Source organism: Aristolochia californica, unplaced genomic scaffold, assembly GCF_029961685.1.
Source record: "Aristolochia californica isolate CCGP_79_NKW_82.1479 unplaced genomic scaffold, dmAriCali1.0.hap1 SCAF_10, whole genome shotgun sequence".
Classification (NCBI taxonomy): domain Eukaryota; kingdom Viridiplantae; phylum Streptophyta; class Magnoliopsida; order Piperales; family Aristolochiaceae; genus Aristolochia; species Aristolochia californica.
The window spans coordinates 63194-82767 of NW_027181771.1; the positions used below are offsets into that span (position 1 = coordinate 63194).

The window sequence follows — 19574 nt, forward strand, 5'->3', positions numbered from 1 at the left end:
TTGGAGACCCATAATGTCGAACAAAAAACTTCAATTCTGCCAGGCGAAGGTGAAGTGTAGAATGAGGTGACAAGTGGTCTCAGCCTCAAGCCCACAGAAAGGGTAAAGGGGATCAGGAGAAGTGTTACCGTGCCATATGAGATTGTCAGCAATAAGGATTCTATTGCAGCAGGCACTTCTGAGGAAGAATCTCACCCGGGGAGGAGCCATGACATGCCAAGCAATGGCAGTCGGACAGGGGGCTTAGTCCAGCCCATAAGAAGACTATAGGTAGAAGAAACTGACAAACTCTCACTATCATCAGGAAGCCAAATCATCTGATCAGTCACTTGAGCACGAAGCTTAATACCACCAAGTCCGTCAATTGGATCACAGATGGCAATATCCTCCACATCTGTGAGTTGCACCTCATACGAAGATCCCAGGAGCCATTTCCCCAAGCATCGACAACAGAGAGATCACGACAAGTGGTAAGTTGGAAAAGCGGGGGGAAGGAGGTGGCAAGAGGACCGTCGCCCAACCACCAATCGGTCAAAAAGCAAAGGTTGGATCCATCAACAACAAAATAGCATATGGTAGTGCGGAAGATAGGGAGAAGATGAAACATGGCCTTCTAAATGGGGAAGAGATGGCGACTATTGCCATTGGTAATCCATCTAGCCCCAAGACGCAGAAGCTTGGAGGTCACCATCGGTATCCAAAAGGACACTGAGCTGGACTTAAGTTTCCAAAACCACTTAGTAGAAGGATAGATCCCATCTCATGGGTACACCATACCGCCCAAGAACTTCAGCATACAAACATCTTCCCAGCTGATGAGGTGATAGTGAAAATCATTATTGGTACTGCGCCATAGAAATCGTCTCTTGATCATATCAATGCGCTGGCAGACAGAGGTGGGGCAAGGCAGAAATGAGAGAATATAATTGGGTATACATGCCAGACAAGAGTTGAGAAGAGTCAATCTACCAGCTTTGGAGAACAGCCTACCCTTCCAGATAGATAGCCATCGTTCAAGCCTTTGAATAACCGAAGCCTAGAGTCCCATCCGAGGTAGGAGGATGGGGGAGACGCGATCGAGCAACCCAGAGTGTCTGCCTTGAACTGAAGGAGAGGGGAGAGGTGGCTCGATATGGAAACCCATAATAATTGTCTTCCTCTAGTTAATCTTCTAACTAAAAGTGGTCTCAAATAGGCCGAGGAGGGCTTTAATATTGTGAATTTGATATTGTACTGGTACCAAAGCAAATAGTGTCATCAACAAATTGTAGCAAAGGAATATCGAAGCAACTCTAGTCCGAGATAGCATTGAGACACCCAATGCTATAGGCAGATTAAAAACATAGAGGATAGGTACTCTGCAATGATAATGAAGAGCAGTAGGGAGAGGGTGTCCCTTTGTCAGATGCTACGGGAACTATGAAAAAACGCTACAAACAGTGCCATTGAGAAGTAAAGAGTAAGAGGCTAAAGAGATACAACTACAAATCCAAAATCTCCATTTGTCCCCAAAACCCATGCGTAATAAAATATCATCCAGAAGGGATCAGCTCACACGTTCGAAAGCCTTTTCAAGGTCAAGCTTGACGACAAAACGGGGGAGGCCCAACTTGACGAATTGATCAATAATCTCGTGAGTGGCCATGGCAGAGTCGAGGATGTGTCGGCTTTGGATAAAATCACTTTGACTGTAGTGGATGATGGTGGGAAGAACAACCTTAAGACGACAAACCAAGATGCAAGCAATGATCTTGTACGGGTTAGAGACGAGACTAATCGACATGAAATCTCGGGGATTCTCAACATTGGCTTTCTTGGGCACTAGAGCAATAAGGGAGACACCGATACTTAAGTGATACCACGATCATAGAAGTTGAGGACCATGGAGATAACGTTTGTCCTCTAGGTAGGCCAACAAATTGTGTAGAATTCACCATTATATCTGTCGGGGCCTTATCACACGGGAGGCCCAAAACAACATCCTCAACTTCAAGATCCAAAAAAGGTAACTCAATAAAGGCCGCCAAGACAGGAGAGATCGAGGCAAAGCGAAGACTAGACAGACGAGGGCGGTGGTGGCAGTCTTCCCTGTAAAGATATATGAAAAAACTAAGAGAAACATCAGTAATAGAGGCCCTATCCGAAGTAACTTCATTGTTTCCATTGTAGTCCTTCGGCGAGCCGAGGCAACAACATGAAAGAACTTTGTGTTGGCGTCACCCTCGACCAACCACTTAAAATGGGCCCATTGTTTCCATTGTGCCTGTTCAATGTGAAGAATAGATTGAAGACTATTTTGGAAAGAGATTCGATTAGAGAATTCAGCATAAGTAAGATACCTTTGCTCCTTTATCAAAAAACAAAAAGATACCTTTGCTCCTCCATGAGGTCAAGGCCAGCAATCTGAGACTAGAGCGAAGACTTATCAAAAATGGCAGAGGACCAAGAAGACGCTTCAGCTTGCAAGGGAAGGACCAACCATCATAATTGTAGTTCCCAATAGCCCCCCACCACGAAGTAATATAATCAGCAGAGTGTTTATCCATCAGCCAAGTGTTGTCAAACCGAAAGGGGCAGGGCCCCATTTGTCAAGTTTGGTGTCAATCTGAATGGGCCAATGATCCGAGCTTGCTCAGCTTAAAACAGAACCACATATGTTCTCATAGTGCCTGAGCCAATCACCAGTGGAGAAGAAGTGGTCTAGCTCTAAAAGGATGGGTGGTCTTTGTCCATTAAACCAGGTGAAGGTCTTACGGAAAGTCAAATCTCCTCCAGTTCAAAGCTACCAATGAAATCAACAAAGTGACGCATAGTAGAAGAAATTCTGGTTGAGGGGGGAGACTTATCACTGCAAAACAGATTGCATTAAAATCCCCAACAAGGAGCCAAGGGATGGGCTAATGAGAGAGGAGATCAATGAGTTCTTCCCAATAAGAGCGATGCTCCCGGTAGCGAGTATGCCCATAAATTCTAGCGAGGCCCAAATCAAATCCGTGCATCTGTCCCGTAATTTGATTCCAAAAGAGAAGGAGCCAATAACGTGATCCAAGACTTCAACTATAGATGAGTTCTAAAGGAGGAGAAGACCTCCGGAAAATCTAATAGCATTAATAGCTAGCCACTCCAGATTGCTACAACCCCATACATCATGAACAAAGGAATTAGAAGAGTTTTGACATTTAGATTCTTGCAAGATTACAATTGATGAGTGGCTCCTAGCAAAGAGATTGCGTTCAATGGCACGCATCCTAGGAGAGCCAATCCCGTGGACATTCCATGAGGTTACAATTATTTTCTTCCTTTTCGATTGACTCTTGAAGTGGGCTTGTCTCCCGGTAAGTAGCCCTTATAAATCACTTCCATTTTTTTCGCAAGTTCCATTATGTGGCTCCAAGTTTCCTCATCAAATTTACCACGTTCAGATTGTAGAGCTTGGAAAAATTGCTGGTTTCTATCGTCCGGCGGAGGGAGGCAGAAATCACCCAAGACTGGATCAACCTGTGGGTGAGGCGTGCTGCTGGATTCCCCAAAAGAGAGGGCTTTGGACGCGATGCGGCGTTGGCGTTTGTATGAGGCCAGCGAAGGTGGCGAGTAGGCAGCAAGACGGGAACCACCAGATGAGGGGTTTTTGGGCCAACTAGTAATAGATGAGGTAGATTCGCTATCAAAGAGTGAGGGGGAATTGGTCCGGTAGTGGAGGGTCCATCCGAGCACACTGTCTACTGACGGGAGGGGCAATAGCTGCGGACTGAGGCTAAAGGAGGGGAGGCACAATGTATGGGCCGGGTGTAGGAGAGGCCAGTTGCGGGAGGCTTGTGGTTCCGGTTGAGACAAGGGGGAGTCATGGAGCTGGCTAAGTAGGGGCGGGGGGCAGGCTAGGTGGGGCCAGTTGGGGAATATAATGGAGGGGGGTACAAAGTTTGGTGAGTTGGCAGGCTCACCAGTTGGGTGGGCCTCCAAGTGGGAAAAGGAGTTAGGTGATGGAGCAGTGGGAGGGTCTGATTTCAAAGAGGCAACGAAGCTAGGTAGGAGGCAAAGGTGGGTCGGGGTTTGAATTTGAAATGAAGGGTAGGAGAGGTAGCCGTAGGCAGATGACAAGAGGTTGTTAGGGGGCTCAATGGTGGTAGGGGCGGGAGAGTCTGCGGGTAGGCAGGGTGGCTCACTTGTTGGCCAAGTTGTGATAGTAGGTGAATTGTGGAGGGGTTTCATCTCTGCTGCTACCGTCGGCGAAAATAACAGTGTCACTGACGAGATCACCAAATGTCATATCGAGCCAAAAGGAGGATTGACCGGTGTCAATTTGTAGGAAGGAAGTCTTAGATTGGATGCTGCAGGGATTAATGACTAGATGGGCATGGTCGAGTCTCCGGTGATCGGCATTGCAATCATCAGGTCGGATGAGGGTGCCATAATGGTTGGCGATGAAATTGAAGACACTCTCGCCCCACAGATCAGGCGGAAGGCCCGCAAATTGGATCCATTGACCGAGGCATTGTCGGTGCAAAGCTGGATTCTAGTCTTGAACAAAAGAAAGGGGAGCCGAGACAAGGAGTTGAACAGCCATCCATCGATCCCGAGTGAACAAAAATTGACTATCCACTCACTCGGATAGAGGTAAGAAGACGATGGTCTGTAATTGAGGTGCAACTGACGAGAGAACCAGTTGGAGATGGTCAGACCGTTGACAGGTGTGGTGCCGAAGTAATCAAAGCTGCACATTCTAGTCAGTCGAGGCTAGAGCGAAGCAAGTGTGTGTGGTGGGGGGACATGAGAAGGGTGAAGCAAGGGTAGGTTTCGAGGTAGTCGAATTGGGTAGGAGTGGGGGATAGTCGATTACAGGGGTGGGGGGTTGGGTGTTAGCTGACGGTGGGGATGGGTGTGCCGGGGGCATCGGGGAAATTGGGTCCAGCCAAAAGAGATATTTGTGGCCTCCGAATGGTAATGCGAACCATGGTGGTTTGGTCCCGATATTGGACAATGCGGCAGTCGACAGGGTCTCTCCGGTGAATGATGTGAAAACTGAATCTCTAGGGTCCAAACCAGAGCTCTTTGGACCTTTGGCCAGGAGTCGTGAACAACTTTGGTAGCTTCCATGAACTGAGAGATGAATGAGGTGCATGCTGCAATCGGTATGGTGCTGAAGGCACGACGAGCCCCAATCTTTGTCGTCACCCAAACGTAGGGAGTGGCACGGAGAGCTACTTGAGCAACCGAAAGGTTGGCAGGGCCATATGTGTAGCAAAAAGGGGCAGTGAGGGGCATCACAGAGTCATGAGAGTGCTGGTGTCGATTCTGTCTTCGATAGACGGTGGTCCAGTTGGCGTCGACATCATCGTCTTTGGTCCTCGGAGCGTCGCGCGAAAAGCCAAGGCCGGAGGTCCTCTCTGTGTCATCAGCATTGCGGCGGTGAGGTGAGATCAGAACATTGGCAGGCCATCGGTCGTCTTTGGTGGTGTTATCTGGTGCTCGCCGGGAACGAGAGTTCGGCAAGGTTGTCGGGCTTTGTTGTCGAGAACAACGACGGGGCAGGGGAGGGGAGGGGATGTCTGTGATGGCCACCGCGATTGGGGGGAGTTTCCCGATCAGGAACAACGATCGCCTCTCGCCTCTCATAGCATATTTCCTTGAGAGGATAATAGCTTAGCTGATTCTTTAGCTTGTTTGAACTGATCTTAGTGGACTGCTCTTCCTCATTCTTGGTTTAGGGTGCAATATTCGGGAAAAATTGGGCCAGTTCAGCATGACAGCATCTGATCCACTACTTATTTTCCAAACCTGCTTATGGAAGCTTCCAAAGTCTGGCTTAATCCTATAGAAATTAGACATGGCTACATTCCCAGGGTGCCCATGGAAGGAAAAGATAAGAAAACTTCTGACGAGAAGTCTAGCTCTTTATGTCATGTGATTGAAGCAGGTCTTCACATGACATTTTCTACGGTCAACACTTATGAAGGACTTCCCCCCTCTCCTTCTTACCTATTTATATTATGCAGAAGTATTGGAAGCTAATCTCTACTTTTTCAGCTCCCTCTCCCATCAGAATTTTGCAATGGGTCCCTTCCGAGATTTGGATGGTTGAAGCTAAGGTTTGATGGCGGTCCTTCAGACACCCAAAGGCTGAGAGGTATTGGAGGGGCTATAAGGATCGGTTTAGCAGAACATTGCTGGTCTAGTTAAGTTCTCTTGGTGTTTGCAATTCCACTGAAATTGAAAGTTGTGCCCTCCTATAGAATTTGTACTTTTCTTTCAGCTTTTCAGCTCCCTAGTTGCTGTAGAAGGGGAATCGGCCAACATCATTTCATGGATGAAAAGAAGTCCTCCCAACCACCATGGAAACTTTTGTATGTTTTCAATGAGTGTTAATGAATAGTCTTACATGGATTAATGAATACAAAGATATTGGTTTTATTAGTTGGGAAATAAGGTTCTTAACTTATTAGTCATTTTGGGATAGACCTTCGATATGACTTCACGTAGTATCATTGTTCTTATACGTGGGCCTCCACCCAAACTGACCATGTGTAGGAACTACAAAAGAGTGCCTACACGTAACGGTGAGTATTAAAGAATAGTCCCACATGGATTTGTTAGTACAGAGATCTTGGGTTTATTAGTTGAGAAAGAGGGCTCTTAAGTTGGCTAGTCATTTTGGGATGAGCCTTGGACCCAACTTTACAATGAGATAATAGCCATTTGTTTCTTAATGAAAAATGGCAGCATATACTAAATCTGACAATAGTATTTCATACTCTTTGGCTCAAGGCGTCTCCAGGAGTTCTCTTTTAGTTGGGCATTCTTGTCCCATTTCTTCTGAAGCTTGGGAATTCCCTCTCCCTCTATCTTGTAATTATTTTCTTTTAATAATTTCATCTTCAAAACAAAAACAAACAAAAAAAAACTGTCAAAAGCCTGTTAGTGAGACCAAGGGAGCTCAGCCTTCTTACACCACCCAACGACTACTTTGGAGTCACCATCTACACAATGATGCCTCTATTTGATCCACAAGGCTTGGAGCTTTGTCAATGTCAAGTCAAAAATACCAGCCAGCCCCCCCCCCCCCCCCCCCCCCCCCCCTCAAAAGTAGCAACGGCTATTACATCATGAGATCTGAACACCCCACTTAAAAGGAACATCTGTCTAAGTTGAGTTTGAATACCTCTAGGGAGTGGTGACTAACCAATTGTGGTACTTAAGAGGCAGCTTCTAGTTGTGCTGTTTGAGATGTGCCAATACAAAATTAATTAGCTACTGCACAATTTTGCAGGAGGTTGATGATGATTTCATGCCTTTGGCAGAGTCCATCTGGCATGGAGTGGGAACTTTGGTTATAGGGGGTTAAAACAATTTTGGTTCTAGCAAGAGGGCCACTGGAAAGCTGGCCTTTCTACTCTCACTAGAAATCATTGAGGTTTGATTTTGAAACATTTTCATGGACCAGGGCCACGGCCCTCCCATGCTCTAGCATTAGCCCATTTACATTTCAGATACGTATGGACGAAGTCCATCAAAAAGGTATTCTACATTGTAATTCCCTCATTTTATTTATTTACTAATTTAAGATTGGCATGTGTCAATGATTAATTCGTCATTCAATTCAGATGCTAGACTCAAAATAGTACATACTGCATAACCAGATAAACTGATGCAGCCTTATTTTGAATGTTTAAGCAGTAAATGTTTGTGTAGCGCTGGACTTTTTGACTCCAGACACTAATTGATGCATTTCTTCGAATGTTTACTTAGTGATGTCATCACAGGATGAGGTTTCTGTTGTTATTAAATGCTTGAGACTTGGAGCAGCTGACTATCTGGTGAAGCCTTTACGGACCAATGAACTATTGAATCTGTGGACACACATGTGGAAGCGAAGACGCATGGTTTGAACAACTTAAATTCAGCAGTATCTTGTCTAACTTGTCACTGCGTTTCTGATGAAGCCTGTGTTTCTTAATGGCCTATAACACTTTTGAGTAAAAACAATATATGGCATGTCTGACCTAACTAACAATAATTGTCATGTTTTGACAGCTTGGGCTTGCAGACAAGAACATCTTAAACTATGACTTTGATGGGGCAGGATCAGACCCTAGTGATGCTAATACAAACAGCACAACTTTATTCTCAGATGACACTGATGACATGACTCGAAGGAGCAACATTCCTGAAACAGGTGCTTCAAATCATCCAGAATCTGATGTAAGTATGACATGGAGCTTGCATGGTAGTTTATATCGATAGATGGGAGTTTGAATGGTAAAATACTTCACTATTCACAAAAAGAGAAAAGATCGATAAGGGGTTTTGACTTCTGAAAGGAAAAATCGTCACCATTAACCTACCTGACAGATCATCTTTTTCCATAATATTATTTGCAATTGTTGCTCCCTTATGGAGGAGAACATGGATAACATGTACATCCACTGCCCCTTCGCCTTTGGCATCTGGGTCTATCCCAAAAATTTGGCTCTTCAATACATTTAAAAGAAGTTTCATTTGCTGTTTGATTGACACTTTGGTCTGTCTTCTATCTTTTCTTTTTACCTTTCACCCAAACCATTTCAAAAAATTCTCTTCCCCCCTTTCTCTTGCATCTTCTTACTCGGGTAGGTAAGGTTCCAGATTTCCAACATGTCTCAAGTGTGCTGCATAGTAGGGCATTTGGAAAATTGTATCTGCTTCTTAGAATCGGAGGCTGATGAAGCCTTATTATTGGAATACCTTTTCACTAGTGATGGTTGAGAGTTAGTTTTGATTGGAGTTGGATGGCGAATCCTAAGCCTGCAAGGAATGGTGGTCTCAGCAATGGATGTTTCAAATGCAACAACTAGGAGATTGAGGGTCCCCTTCTTGGAGGTGCAGTGCAGTCTTAACTTCATGTTATTTGATCTATGTGATTGTTTGTCCTAAGGGTAGGTATTTGATAGACCCCAAATTCGTTTTACTTACTCTAGAAGGAGTAAGCAGCAGCTGAAGGATAATTAGAAGAATTAACAGTTGATTAATGGGGACAGGGCTATTTTTGTAATTTTACAGTTTTAAGTGGTTACTGGGATCGTGGGGGAATATAGAGGGGCAGCAAAGAGAGAGAAGGGGGATTTTCGTGATTTGTCTTTAGAGCCTTGCTCAGAGAGTTGAGATTTTTTTGAGATTATTGTGGCAAACGGCGAGAATGAGGCGACGCCCAAAGGAACGTGAGGCGGAAACGCCGTCGCTCGAGAAGAATATTCACCAGACTCTCTCCTTGGCAGCAGGGGGGGCAGGAGAAAGATCAACCTCACCTCCTCAAAAGAGCAGTCGCAGTGGATAATCCTGTTACAAGGACTCAGTAGAGACAAGAAGACCGTGGCAAATCGCCGGCGACGGAGGAGGATGGCCCCTGGAGCACGGCGAAAGGAAGATCAGCGAGAAGTACAGGAAGTGTCAAGACGAGAGGCTCATCATGGAGTTACGGAGATTCTGAGATCACAATGGCCCTAAAGCAAGGGCGGAATACCAAGGTAATCCGAATCACGCTGCGGAACGGGCAAAGAAGCTCCTTTATTTCGATTCCCCTGGCCTCTGTCTCTGATTTTGCACGATGCCTGGAGGAGGGAGATCCCGGAAATGTTCCGAGATTTCGTGAAATCAGAATTGGGGAGATCTCCTTCTCCCTTTCCGTATTCAGAAAACAAAGGATTAGAGAGCTCAAGGTAATCTAGAGAAGAGGGCTTACAATCATGGCGCGGGTATACCTAACAGAGACTCTCGGGCAGGCTCAGTGCTCGAAAGAGATGTGGAACTCAATCCTGGCCATCGGAGAGAAGTATGCTGAATTTCCCATACTGATAAATGAAAAAACCCACTCCCCTCCCAACAAAGACCTTCGACACTTCCCCCCCTTTCCAACTCCCAACTCAAAAAGCCCAACCCCTAAACCACCACCCTCCATATCACCCCTCCAAAATATCTCCCAAACGACTGTCTAGATCCCGACCATAACTATACCCCCCGAAATATTAAAAAATGGGAAACAAAAGCTCAGCGTTGGATTAATTGTGGAATCATCCTATGAAAGATGGAATAGCAGTAGCCTCACGCTTTGGTTTGGCGAGTCTTCATGTTTCAGCCCATGGTAGCGTGGATGGAGCCTCGGAAATGGCTGGTTCTCCCTAAAACGGAGGAGACGGAAGAAATTCTGGAGAACAAGAAATGGCTACGGGAAGAAGAATTACTTGTATCTAAGTGGGAAGAAACCCCGGTATGCCAGCCTCTTGGCCAATGGGTTTCAATCCGAGGTCTCCCGATTGAGTTTTGGTCGATTGAGGTGCTCAACAAATTTTTTAATACATTCGGAAGGATCATCCAGTGGTTGGACACCACAACGGAGGGATCAAAGCTCGACGTTGCGATGGCATTTGTTGACCCAAACTCCTGTTGGAGAGAGCCCTGTTTTCAAAAATTAAGTTTCGGTGGTGATTTTGTGTGGATAGAGGTGTCCTTCGGGGAACTCTGCATACTGAGACCACCGGAATGTTGCCTAACGTGAAAGAGAAGCAACATGTCGGAGGTCATAGCTTACGAGAATCCTGGACGAGTTAACTCAGGAGACACCAGTCAGGATCCCTCCCGCTCAGGTGAGTCCACATCCCTACCGAGTTTTGACTCAGACTCAAACTCGAAGATAAATTCAGAGAGTAGTGTTTTCGAAAAATATGCCTATTCTGAGTGTCGAGGCGTGCATGTCAGAGGTTTTTAAATTAAACCCGGATTCCTAATCTGGGGAAATGGGCTTTGTGTCAAAATTATTAAAGCCAGTCCCAAATTCCCAAAAAGTAAAAGAGGGTAGCGTATCAGGTTTCCCATCGAGCATGTCCTTCACGACCTCCAATGTGAAATCCACTCAACCACATTCCAAAACATCTCAAAAATCAAATTTGACGAGTCAAGAGTGTATCCCGAGATCTGATCTCATCTTGGAAATGGAGTCTACCCCAAATTCGAATTCAAATATTCAATCCCCATTCAAAATATTTCAAATCTCAAGTTTGAAGAGTCAGATGTGTATTCCGAGATCTGACCTTGTCTCGGAAATCGAGTCCACCCCTATCTCGAATTTAAACTATGGCGTCCAGAACGAGAGTGAGTCAGAGCCCACTTCCACTTTGCAGAGCTCCAATATGATTCTTCTCATACTACAGACAGTTCCTTGTCAGGAAAGTCTACCTGTTCAGCTTTTTCAAACCCCGAAAATACTCTCCCCTATTTCCGCCTCATTTTTCTCATCTTTTCCCAAACCCCCTGTCTAAACCTCTCTTCCAGAAAGGCCCTCCCAATGGTTCTGCATCGTATCAAGAGACAAGTACGCATGCTTTGAGGATATCTGGTGATTACAAGCATGAAGATGATTTCGGAAATATAAAAAGGCAAAAAGAGAGGTTTAATCAAAACCTCGAACCAAGCATCTCGCATGTTCGTCAGATTGAGGGCCCAATACTACTCTCGGGATCTAAGACCTCGAGTTCCGAGATGACAGGATGCCATCTTAAAAGTGGATCTAACTCTGTCTCTTTTGAGGAATGGACTAAACACATGCCCGGAGCCGCCCTCACAGACCTAAACCTTTGTTCCACTCCTGTGGAGCAAGACTTCGTCTCTGCAAGAACAGTAAGGCAGACGGACTCCACCCCACCTCAGCGCACTCACATGGAGCTTGAGCAGTTGGAACTTCCAGACCTAGAAAAATCCCCCCTGGTCTCTCCACCTATCCTGGCTACATATCAAAGAAGAAGAAGGCATTTGGAAATTGATTTACCGAAGAGAGAATCTACTTGACTTGCTGAGAGGAAGAGTAGCTGAAATAGTGACAGGGCAAATATCCACCCGACTTCTGACTAAAAAACCTTTTTGCTCTTTCAAGGGCACCTCCATTTGAGATAATTGGAGCAATCTGGCAAGGATGCACATTGGGACCAAGGTTCAAGTAATGGAGTGGACTCCCCCGGAGGTTGGTTACTTAAAATTGAATTTTGATGGCTCTTTTCTTGGCAATCCGGGGATCGCTGGTTTTGGGGTGTGATTTCAGATTCATCTGGAAATCAGTGTTTCTCTTTTGCTGGTCCGTTAGGCATCTCAAACTCTTCGTCGGCAGAGTTACATAGCCTTCTTAATGAGCTCCGTGTGTTCAGAGACAACTGCAGTGGGCCTATTCACATGGAAAGGAGACTCCAAGGTAGTGATTGGTTGGTGCCAGCATAATTCCCCTTTGCCATGGTGTTACGGTCCCGAGTCATGGATCGAGTAACACAGTGTGGGATTTGTGAATCCAGCACTGGTACTGAGTTGCTGGACTCGGTATGAGTGTAAACAAAAATCTTCCTTGCTGGTTTTCTCTCACGTGGACAAGACTTGATGGATACAATATCTTGATTGCTAAATATATGAAGTTAAGCCATCAATATTGACCAGAAATAAGTAAGGAGAATACCTTTCTTTGTTCTCACGGAAATCAGGGTTTCCTCTCTTGATTTGGTTGTAGCAAGGCAAGCTATGTACACCTAGCTTGTAGCAATCCTTGGTCCACGTGCATGAATGATTATCCTCTCTTTTCTTGCTGGTTCCAAGCTTAGGAACAGCAATTAATCTCCTTCACGTGGACCAGAAAACTCTCCACTTGTTGCTCGTCAAGAGGGTTAGACCCCTTGATGGTGGCTGACGTTGATGAAGAGGGAGAACCCTCTCTTTGGGCTTGGAAAAGGGGCAGGAAGCTCCTTTTCTTAGTATGGATGATGGAGGATGAATTTGGGTGAAGATGGATGGCAACGGGGGGTGAAGGATAGGTTGGATTTTTGGAGTAAACCCTAAACTCGAGATCAAGAGGTGATCTCAACCTGTTTAGACTAGGTTATTCTAAAATCTCAAAGCTTACCTATTTCATTCATACCTATCCCTTAAATAGGGAGTTTTAGGGTTAGGGTTACAATAATTTCCCCTAATGCCCTTACATATAAAGTAATTAGAAATAACTCCTACTTAAAACAATATAAGAAATAAATCTTACTCAAAGAAATATAAGAATTAAATCCTATTGAGTGAGTTGTTGTTGTCTTCTTCGTTGTGTGACTCGGTGTGCTATTGAGTCCACAGCACATGGAGGCATTGAGACATATTTCAGGAGATTTTAGATACTGCATCATCATTTTCTTGTATTTGGTCTCACATTCCGAGATCTACAAATTCGACAACTAACGTGCTTGCCAAGCAGGAAGCTTCCCTGCAATCTCTTGTTGTAAGGGATTTGCTCCCTCATCCTTTGTAAATTTTCTCTTGGTAATATAAATACATCTTTTTTTTTTTTTTTTTAAAAGCCTTGCTGAGGGAGAGTGTTGGTCTCTCGAATACCAGTGGTTATGTTCGTTGATTTTTCGTCGAGTTCAGCAATGATTTTGTCAGTGTATTTTCCGTTTCTTTCCGTCTATTGTATTCGCATAAGGTTTCGTTATTTCTATCGGAGGTGTATCAACGCTATCGGGAATACATCGTCTGTTAAGATTTCGACAGTGGATTTTCCGTTTCTTTCCATCGATTGTATTTGCACAAGGTTTCGTTATTTCTATCGGTGGTATATCAGCACTATCGGGAATACATCGTCTGTCAAGGTTGGTTTATTTTCATTCGATTTCAGCAGTGAAGATTCATTGTTCTTTTTTTTTGCTTGAAAATCTTTATTCCTGTTATCAGGCTACATCAGCATTCCTATACAAGTGTTAAAACCCAAATGGTGAAGTTTTTTTATGTCCCCGAGTGTTTGGATTCACATGTTTTGTTCACTCACTCAATAATTCTGCTGTCAGGTTGTCCCCTCGTTCTATAAAATGTGAATTTTTGGGAATCATCAAAACGTTATGAGTGCTATGATCCTAAAAATCTCTTGTACAGAAGCCTCTAGTAGTAGTTCGGTTAGTTGTGCTTTTCATCACTTCATTACCTATGGAAGCAGTTTGTGGCGTGCCTTCTTTGACTAATCGAAAGGTGTACATGTGTTTTTTGCTATTGTAGAAAGTAGTATGTCTACCTAGAGTCGATGAGCATGATCTTCTTAATTAATTGTGGTAGATATCAAAATGCAAACAAAAGATAATTGGGCAATAAGAAAGAAAGTCTCAAAGACATCCACCCTGATAGTTGGTCTCTATCCGGCTGCTACAAATCTACTGTCGTGGCTTATAATGGTGGCTTGCACGAGGTCCCGTGTTCCTCTATCAGTTAAGACTACCATCTCAACGTCTTTGGCTTGTTTCCAAAGAGGTTATAACAAGCCTTGCTACACTGAAAAAGGAATAGAGCAGAAGGATGGGATAATGCAAAGGATTAAAGGACTCCAACAAGTGATCAAAGGACACAAATTTGGAGATCGTATACCTGGTCCCTTTTTGTGTACAAGTACGAACAACTTTGTGAAGAGACACAGGGAAATGTAAATCAATTACCTCAAGAAGCAATAGATAAGGAAGGCATCAACATAGGCTGGAGAACATTGGAGCTATAACATTGGAAGGTGTCTGTCTCTTGTATACCTGTGAAAGCTTGTATGACACCAAAATATTCACAAGAACTGGCACATCATTTGGAAACACCTACTATAATAATCAATAAAGGAAACAAAGTACCAATAACCAGAAATACTAGGAATCCAATATGGATCCCATAAACCTGAATGAACTATCTCATATAAACTCTGACTATGTTGTGAAGGAGAAGGAAAATTGGTTTTTTGGATCTTGAGTTTATTAGCTGGAAAAGAGGTTTCCTAAGTTGGCTAGTCATTTTGGGATGGGCCTTGGACCCAACTTAACAATGGTATTTCCCTAGTTGACATGAATCACATTGAAAAGATAAGGTGGAAAGTAACTTTGGAAACAACTACCTAATGGAGATGGATGTCCTAGCTTCATGTGGAATTGGAAGGAGGATTCAGTTATTTGGAGTGTTGAGGGTGAATTAATGGAACATTCCCCCCCAAAAAAAGTAGAGGTCTCCACTTTCAACACCTTGAACCAATCGTCTTCCTCGTCTAAATGTCCTGAAAGACTCAATAAGTAGGAAAAAGGGTTATGTAGTACTATAAGGATTTTTTAAGTTGACTCACAGACAATACAATTTACTGGGAATTTAGGAAAGAATAAAACAGATTCTAGGGACAAGGAGGAAGTAGGTTGAACTGTCCCAACACCATCAATAGAGGAAAGACAACCATTTACCAATGTTACATTTTTAATTGTGATGATTGATCAAGAGAGGAAAACACTGAAGACGTAGCATGGCACCAGACAGAATCAATGACCTAAGGAGAAACTGAACCCACATGGAATGCAGATGTACCTGAACTTGCTGTAGTAGATGTGGCAATAGGAACATTCTGGCTCATGGATGAGAAGGTAGCTATCAATGGGACCATGCGCTAAGCTTGCTACTGAAGCTCGGCAGGTGCACTGGGAAGAATGCCAACTCTACTAGTAGTTGAGGCTTTCTCATCTTTTGTAACACTTGAATTAGCCCAAGCAGGCTTACTATATTTGTCCCTGCATTTGTCTTATTAGTGATAAGTATGCACACGATGAGCACATTGCATTTCACTGCTACCTACCACACCTAGAGATATCTTTGCCTCGACCACGACCACCTTGTCCATGCTTGTTGGTGGTTTTTGAGCGTTGTTGCTTGCTAAAAAAGAAGAGAAGCCGCCTCTCTATCTTTTTTTTATGGAACCACTGCTAGTTCAGATTGATTAACTCGATTAAATAGCTTGGTGAGCGATGGTACATCACTTGTTGCAAGAATCTCTGCTTGATAAATCCATTGCAGTTCATTGTCCCCTACAGGTGTGACACCCCTCTTCAAGGCAAACAACTGAGTATATAATTGGTATACTCTTGACAAATTGCTCTCTTGAGCATACAAGAACTCAAGGACAATCCAAATTTATTTGACAGTCTCACAATTCATGACCTGCCTTTCGAATTATGTATCCATACTATTGAGCAACCAGAACATAACTTGACTGTCTTTTGCTTTCCAATTGTTTGTAAGCAACTGTGGAGGGTCATTTGTTAGATATTTGGCTTTCTTCTTGGCTTTCAAGTAGATTTTTGCAAATCTGCTCAACTCAAATAATTTGCACCACTAAATTTCTCTGTAGTAATAATAGTTGTATCTTTCCATTTGAAATACTCCTTTCATTGAGGACACAACTTCCCCCAAATCAAACATGATTGCTACTCAAGGCACATCAAATAACACATAATGTAGTTCAACAACGAAATTCAAGCATCCCCCCCCCCCTCTGGTGCATCCCTTTGCTCAATACCTTCCAATCTGGCATCAGCTTCTGGTTTGATTGTTGGTGCATCGGAAGGAATTTGAGCAGCTCCTTTGCTCCCATGATGCCCATCTGCTACGTGCGTCATGCAAAGGTTGTTGATTTCTGGTCCTCTCCCGGCTGCTGGGACCTTAACTTCAGGCGTGGCATCTCTGAATCGGAAGCTGTAATGGCGTCTCAACTCCTCTCTGATCTCCACAGCATCAACATCAGACCTTTCCAGGCAGACAAGATCATCTGGACTCCTGATTCCAGCGGCGTATTCACGATCTCCTTTGCATATCAGCTCATCACCGAGAGACTTGGCGATTATCCACTCCATGACAGTGCCAATGGAAGATCTCTGCTCCTCTGAAGGCCCGATTTTTCTTATGGTATCCTGATGGCAGACAATCTTTGAAGGTGTGGCAATTCTGCCCCTTGCCACTTATGCCCCTTCTGTTCCTAGTATGATGAATCCATTCAGCACCTTCTCTTGCACTGCTATTTCTCTTGGAGCATCTGGACCAGTGTCTTACAACACATTGGTCTTCAATTCTGCATACACGAGAACCTGTTGGGCGCTTGCGAGACCCTATTGGATCCTCCCCTTCCCAAGCTGGGGAAGACCCTGCTCTCTGCTTGTCTTGGGCATATCCCTTGGCTGCTATTGCAAGAAAGGAACAACCGCCGCTTCAACCAAAAGTTCAGAACTATTGAGGAAATTTTGGACCTGGCTGTGGGCCATATCTTTTCCTTGTTGAACTCCCGCAAGGATTTCAACAACATTAATGGCATCTCTTTGCGGACCAACTGGCGCTGCATCGTCCACATGGCTGGAAATCATCGCCCTCCAGCCTGTATTCCTTGGGCTCCTCCCCCGCCTGGTTCAATCAAATTAAAATTTGATTGCAACGCTTTTGGAAACCCAAGGCCTGCTGGGTTCGGTGGTGTCTTCCGTGACCTTGTGCTCCATCCTGATTTCGTATGCCGGTCCTATGGGAACCTCCAACTCCACCACTACATAGCTCTTTGCTCTCTACCAGGGTCTTGCCATATTTCGCGATTGTCTTCATGGCCCGCTCATTGTTGAAGGCGACAAGTTGTCATCCAATGGTGCTCCTCCTCGGCCACCCCCCTTGGTGGCATGGGCCCATTTTTCACCTAGTTTTTTACGTCGTCTCTACCCTGCTCAGCTAATTCCTTAGCTGATGGTTTTGCTAAGAGAGGAATCTACCTCCACTATTATAAAAAAACAACGAAATTCAAGCAAAAATCAATCAAAATATACCCAATAGGTGCACATATGGTGTGGGCCCCAATCATAGGTGAAAGCTTAGGGCATTCGAGAAACGACTTATATGATTATACCTATTATACAAGAGAAATTACAGAAGAGGAACCAGATCCCTGACAACCAACAATTGTAGGGTAACTCTTTGCTAGGCAAGCACATCTGCTACCGAATTTTTGGATCTCGGAATGTGAGACCACATACAAGATAAAATTGAGGTAATTTCAAGAATCTCCCAAAAAATGTCCCAATAGCGCCACGGGGGAGGGGATGCACACTCACACCATCCAATGACCACCTTCGAGTCCCCTTCAATATGAAGGGGATCGTTGCACTTATCTCTGAAAACATGGAGCCCGTTGAGGAGGCCATGAAGCTCCGCAGACGTAGAATCGGCGATTCCTAAAGGGCCGGCATATGAGAAAAGTTGGTTGCCAAATTGATCCGAAATAACCCCTCCGATTCCAGAGATCCTGGGATTACCGAGAGAAAAGCCATCAAAGTTCAACTTAAGGTAACCAGGTTCAAGATCCTAGAGTGCATCATAGTCAAATTACTTCAGTTTTCACGGATAGGAGTACCCACAAAGGTGGAAAAAGACTTCTTAGTCAAGAGCCAAGAGGAAATATGTCCCACTACTTGGTCTGCCACACGATCAGCTGCTTCACTTTTTCCATTAAACCTCCTTCGATTGCGTTCATTCCAAAGTCCCCACGGGATGAAACTAGCACAAGTAGAGAGCATCACTTTTTCGAGGTCGGGAAGGGAAGTACCAAGGAGCGACTTACTGAATAAGAGCAGATCGGCCGCCATGCAGAATTGCAACCCCAACATGCTAAGAATGGAAGTCCACACCTTCCATGTGAAGATGCATTGAAGTAGAATGTGACTTACGGTCTCAGCGTTAGTGTTGCAAAAAGGGCACATGGGGTCGATTGAGGGGTGACCTCTTCTTCTAAGCATGTCTGCCGAGAGAATCTTGCCATGATAGGCACTCCACATGAAGAATTTTATCTTAGGAGGAGCACAAAGACGCCATACAAAATAGATCTCATGTTCCGGTTGAGACGGATTCCAACCATTGATGAATCCGAAAGCAGATGATACCAAGAAAGTGCCTCTTTTGTTCAGCCACCAAATGAGCTTATTTGCCACCATAGGATGAATTTTTACCTAGATTACAGAGTCCATCAAACGGCTGGCCTCTAGTGCCTTCGTATCCGAATGAACTCTTCTGGGATGGAGGCTCATACCACCCCCCTCAAAAGCACCGGCCACTGATATATCTCTGCGGGTAGAGAGGAGAAACAGGCTTCTTAAGGCATTCTGTAGCGGCTCCTGCCCCATCCATAGGTCATCCCAAAACTTGTGGGATCTACCGTTTCCAACATAGAATCTACTGGCAGAAGAAATTTTTGGAAGAAGTAGGTATAGTGCTCTCCAAATTGAAGATAGACCTCTCCGATTACCCCCTGACATCCACCAATGAGCGATACCACCAAGCTTGGCAAGAACCATTTCCTTCCAAAAGTTTGAAAAGTGAGTATTGAATTTCCATAACCATTTTAGGAGCAATGCTTGGTTCATATCCTTGGATTTCCGAATCCCCAAGCCACCCATATTTTTTGGGAAATAGACATCATCCCATCTGACCAGATGATATTTAAAAGCATCACTCGATCCTCTCCATAGAAATCTTCTTTTGAGCTTATCTATAGTCTTACATATGGATGTACGACAGGGCATAAAAGATAGTGCTTCATTTGGAATACTTGCAATGCAAGACTCGAGGAGGATGAGCCTCCTAGCCTTACTAAGTAAACTCCTTTTCTAGGTTGCTAGCCGGGATTCAATTTTCTCAACCACCCGATTCCAAAAACTTTTGCAAATGCAACCGTTGAATAATGGTAGGCCAAGATAAGTTGTCGGTAAGTGACTTGTTGTATA

At 44.4% G+C, this 19574-nt stretch overlaps 1 protein-coding gene across 4 annotated transcripts in view; it reads left to right on the forward strand.

The window, feature by feature from the left end:
* The window catches only part of LOC137943228 (two-component response regulator-like PRR1), a 66566-nt gene that overhangs the window by 42784 nt on the left and 4208 nt on the right, over positions 1-19574 (forward strand). For 3 of the 4 annotated variants that reach the window (XM_068788918.1, XM_068788919.1, XM_068788920.1), the window contains exons 4-5: positions 7744-7877; positions 8029-8196. In XM_068788918.1, the coding sequence (XP_068645019.1) occupies positions 7744-7877; positions 8029-8196 (302 nt within the window). The remainder of the gene's footprint in view (positions 1-7743; positions 7878-8028; positions 8197-19574) is intronic. The other variant, XM_068788921.1, reaches the window with a different exon arrangement.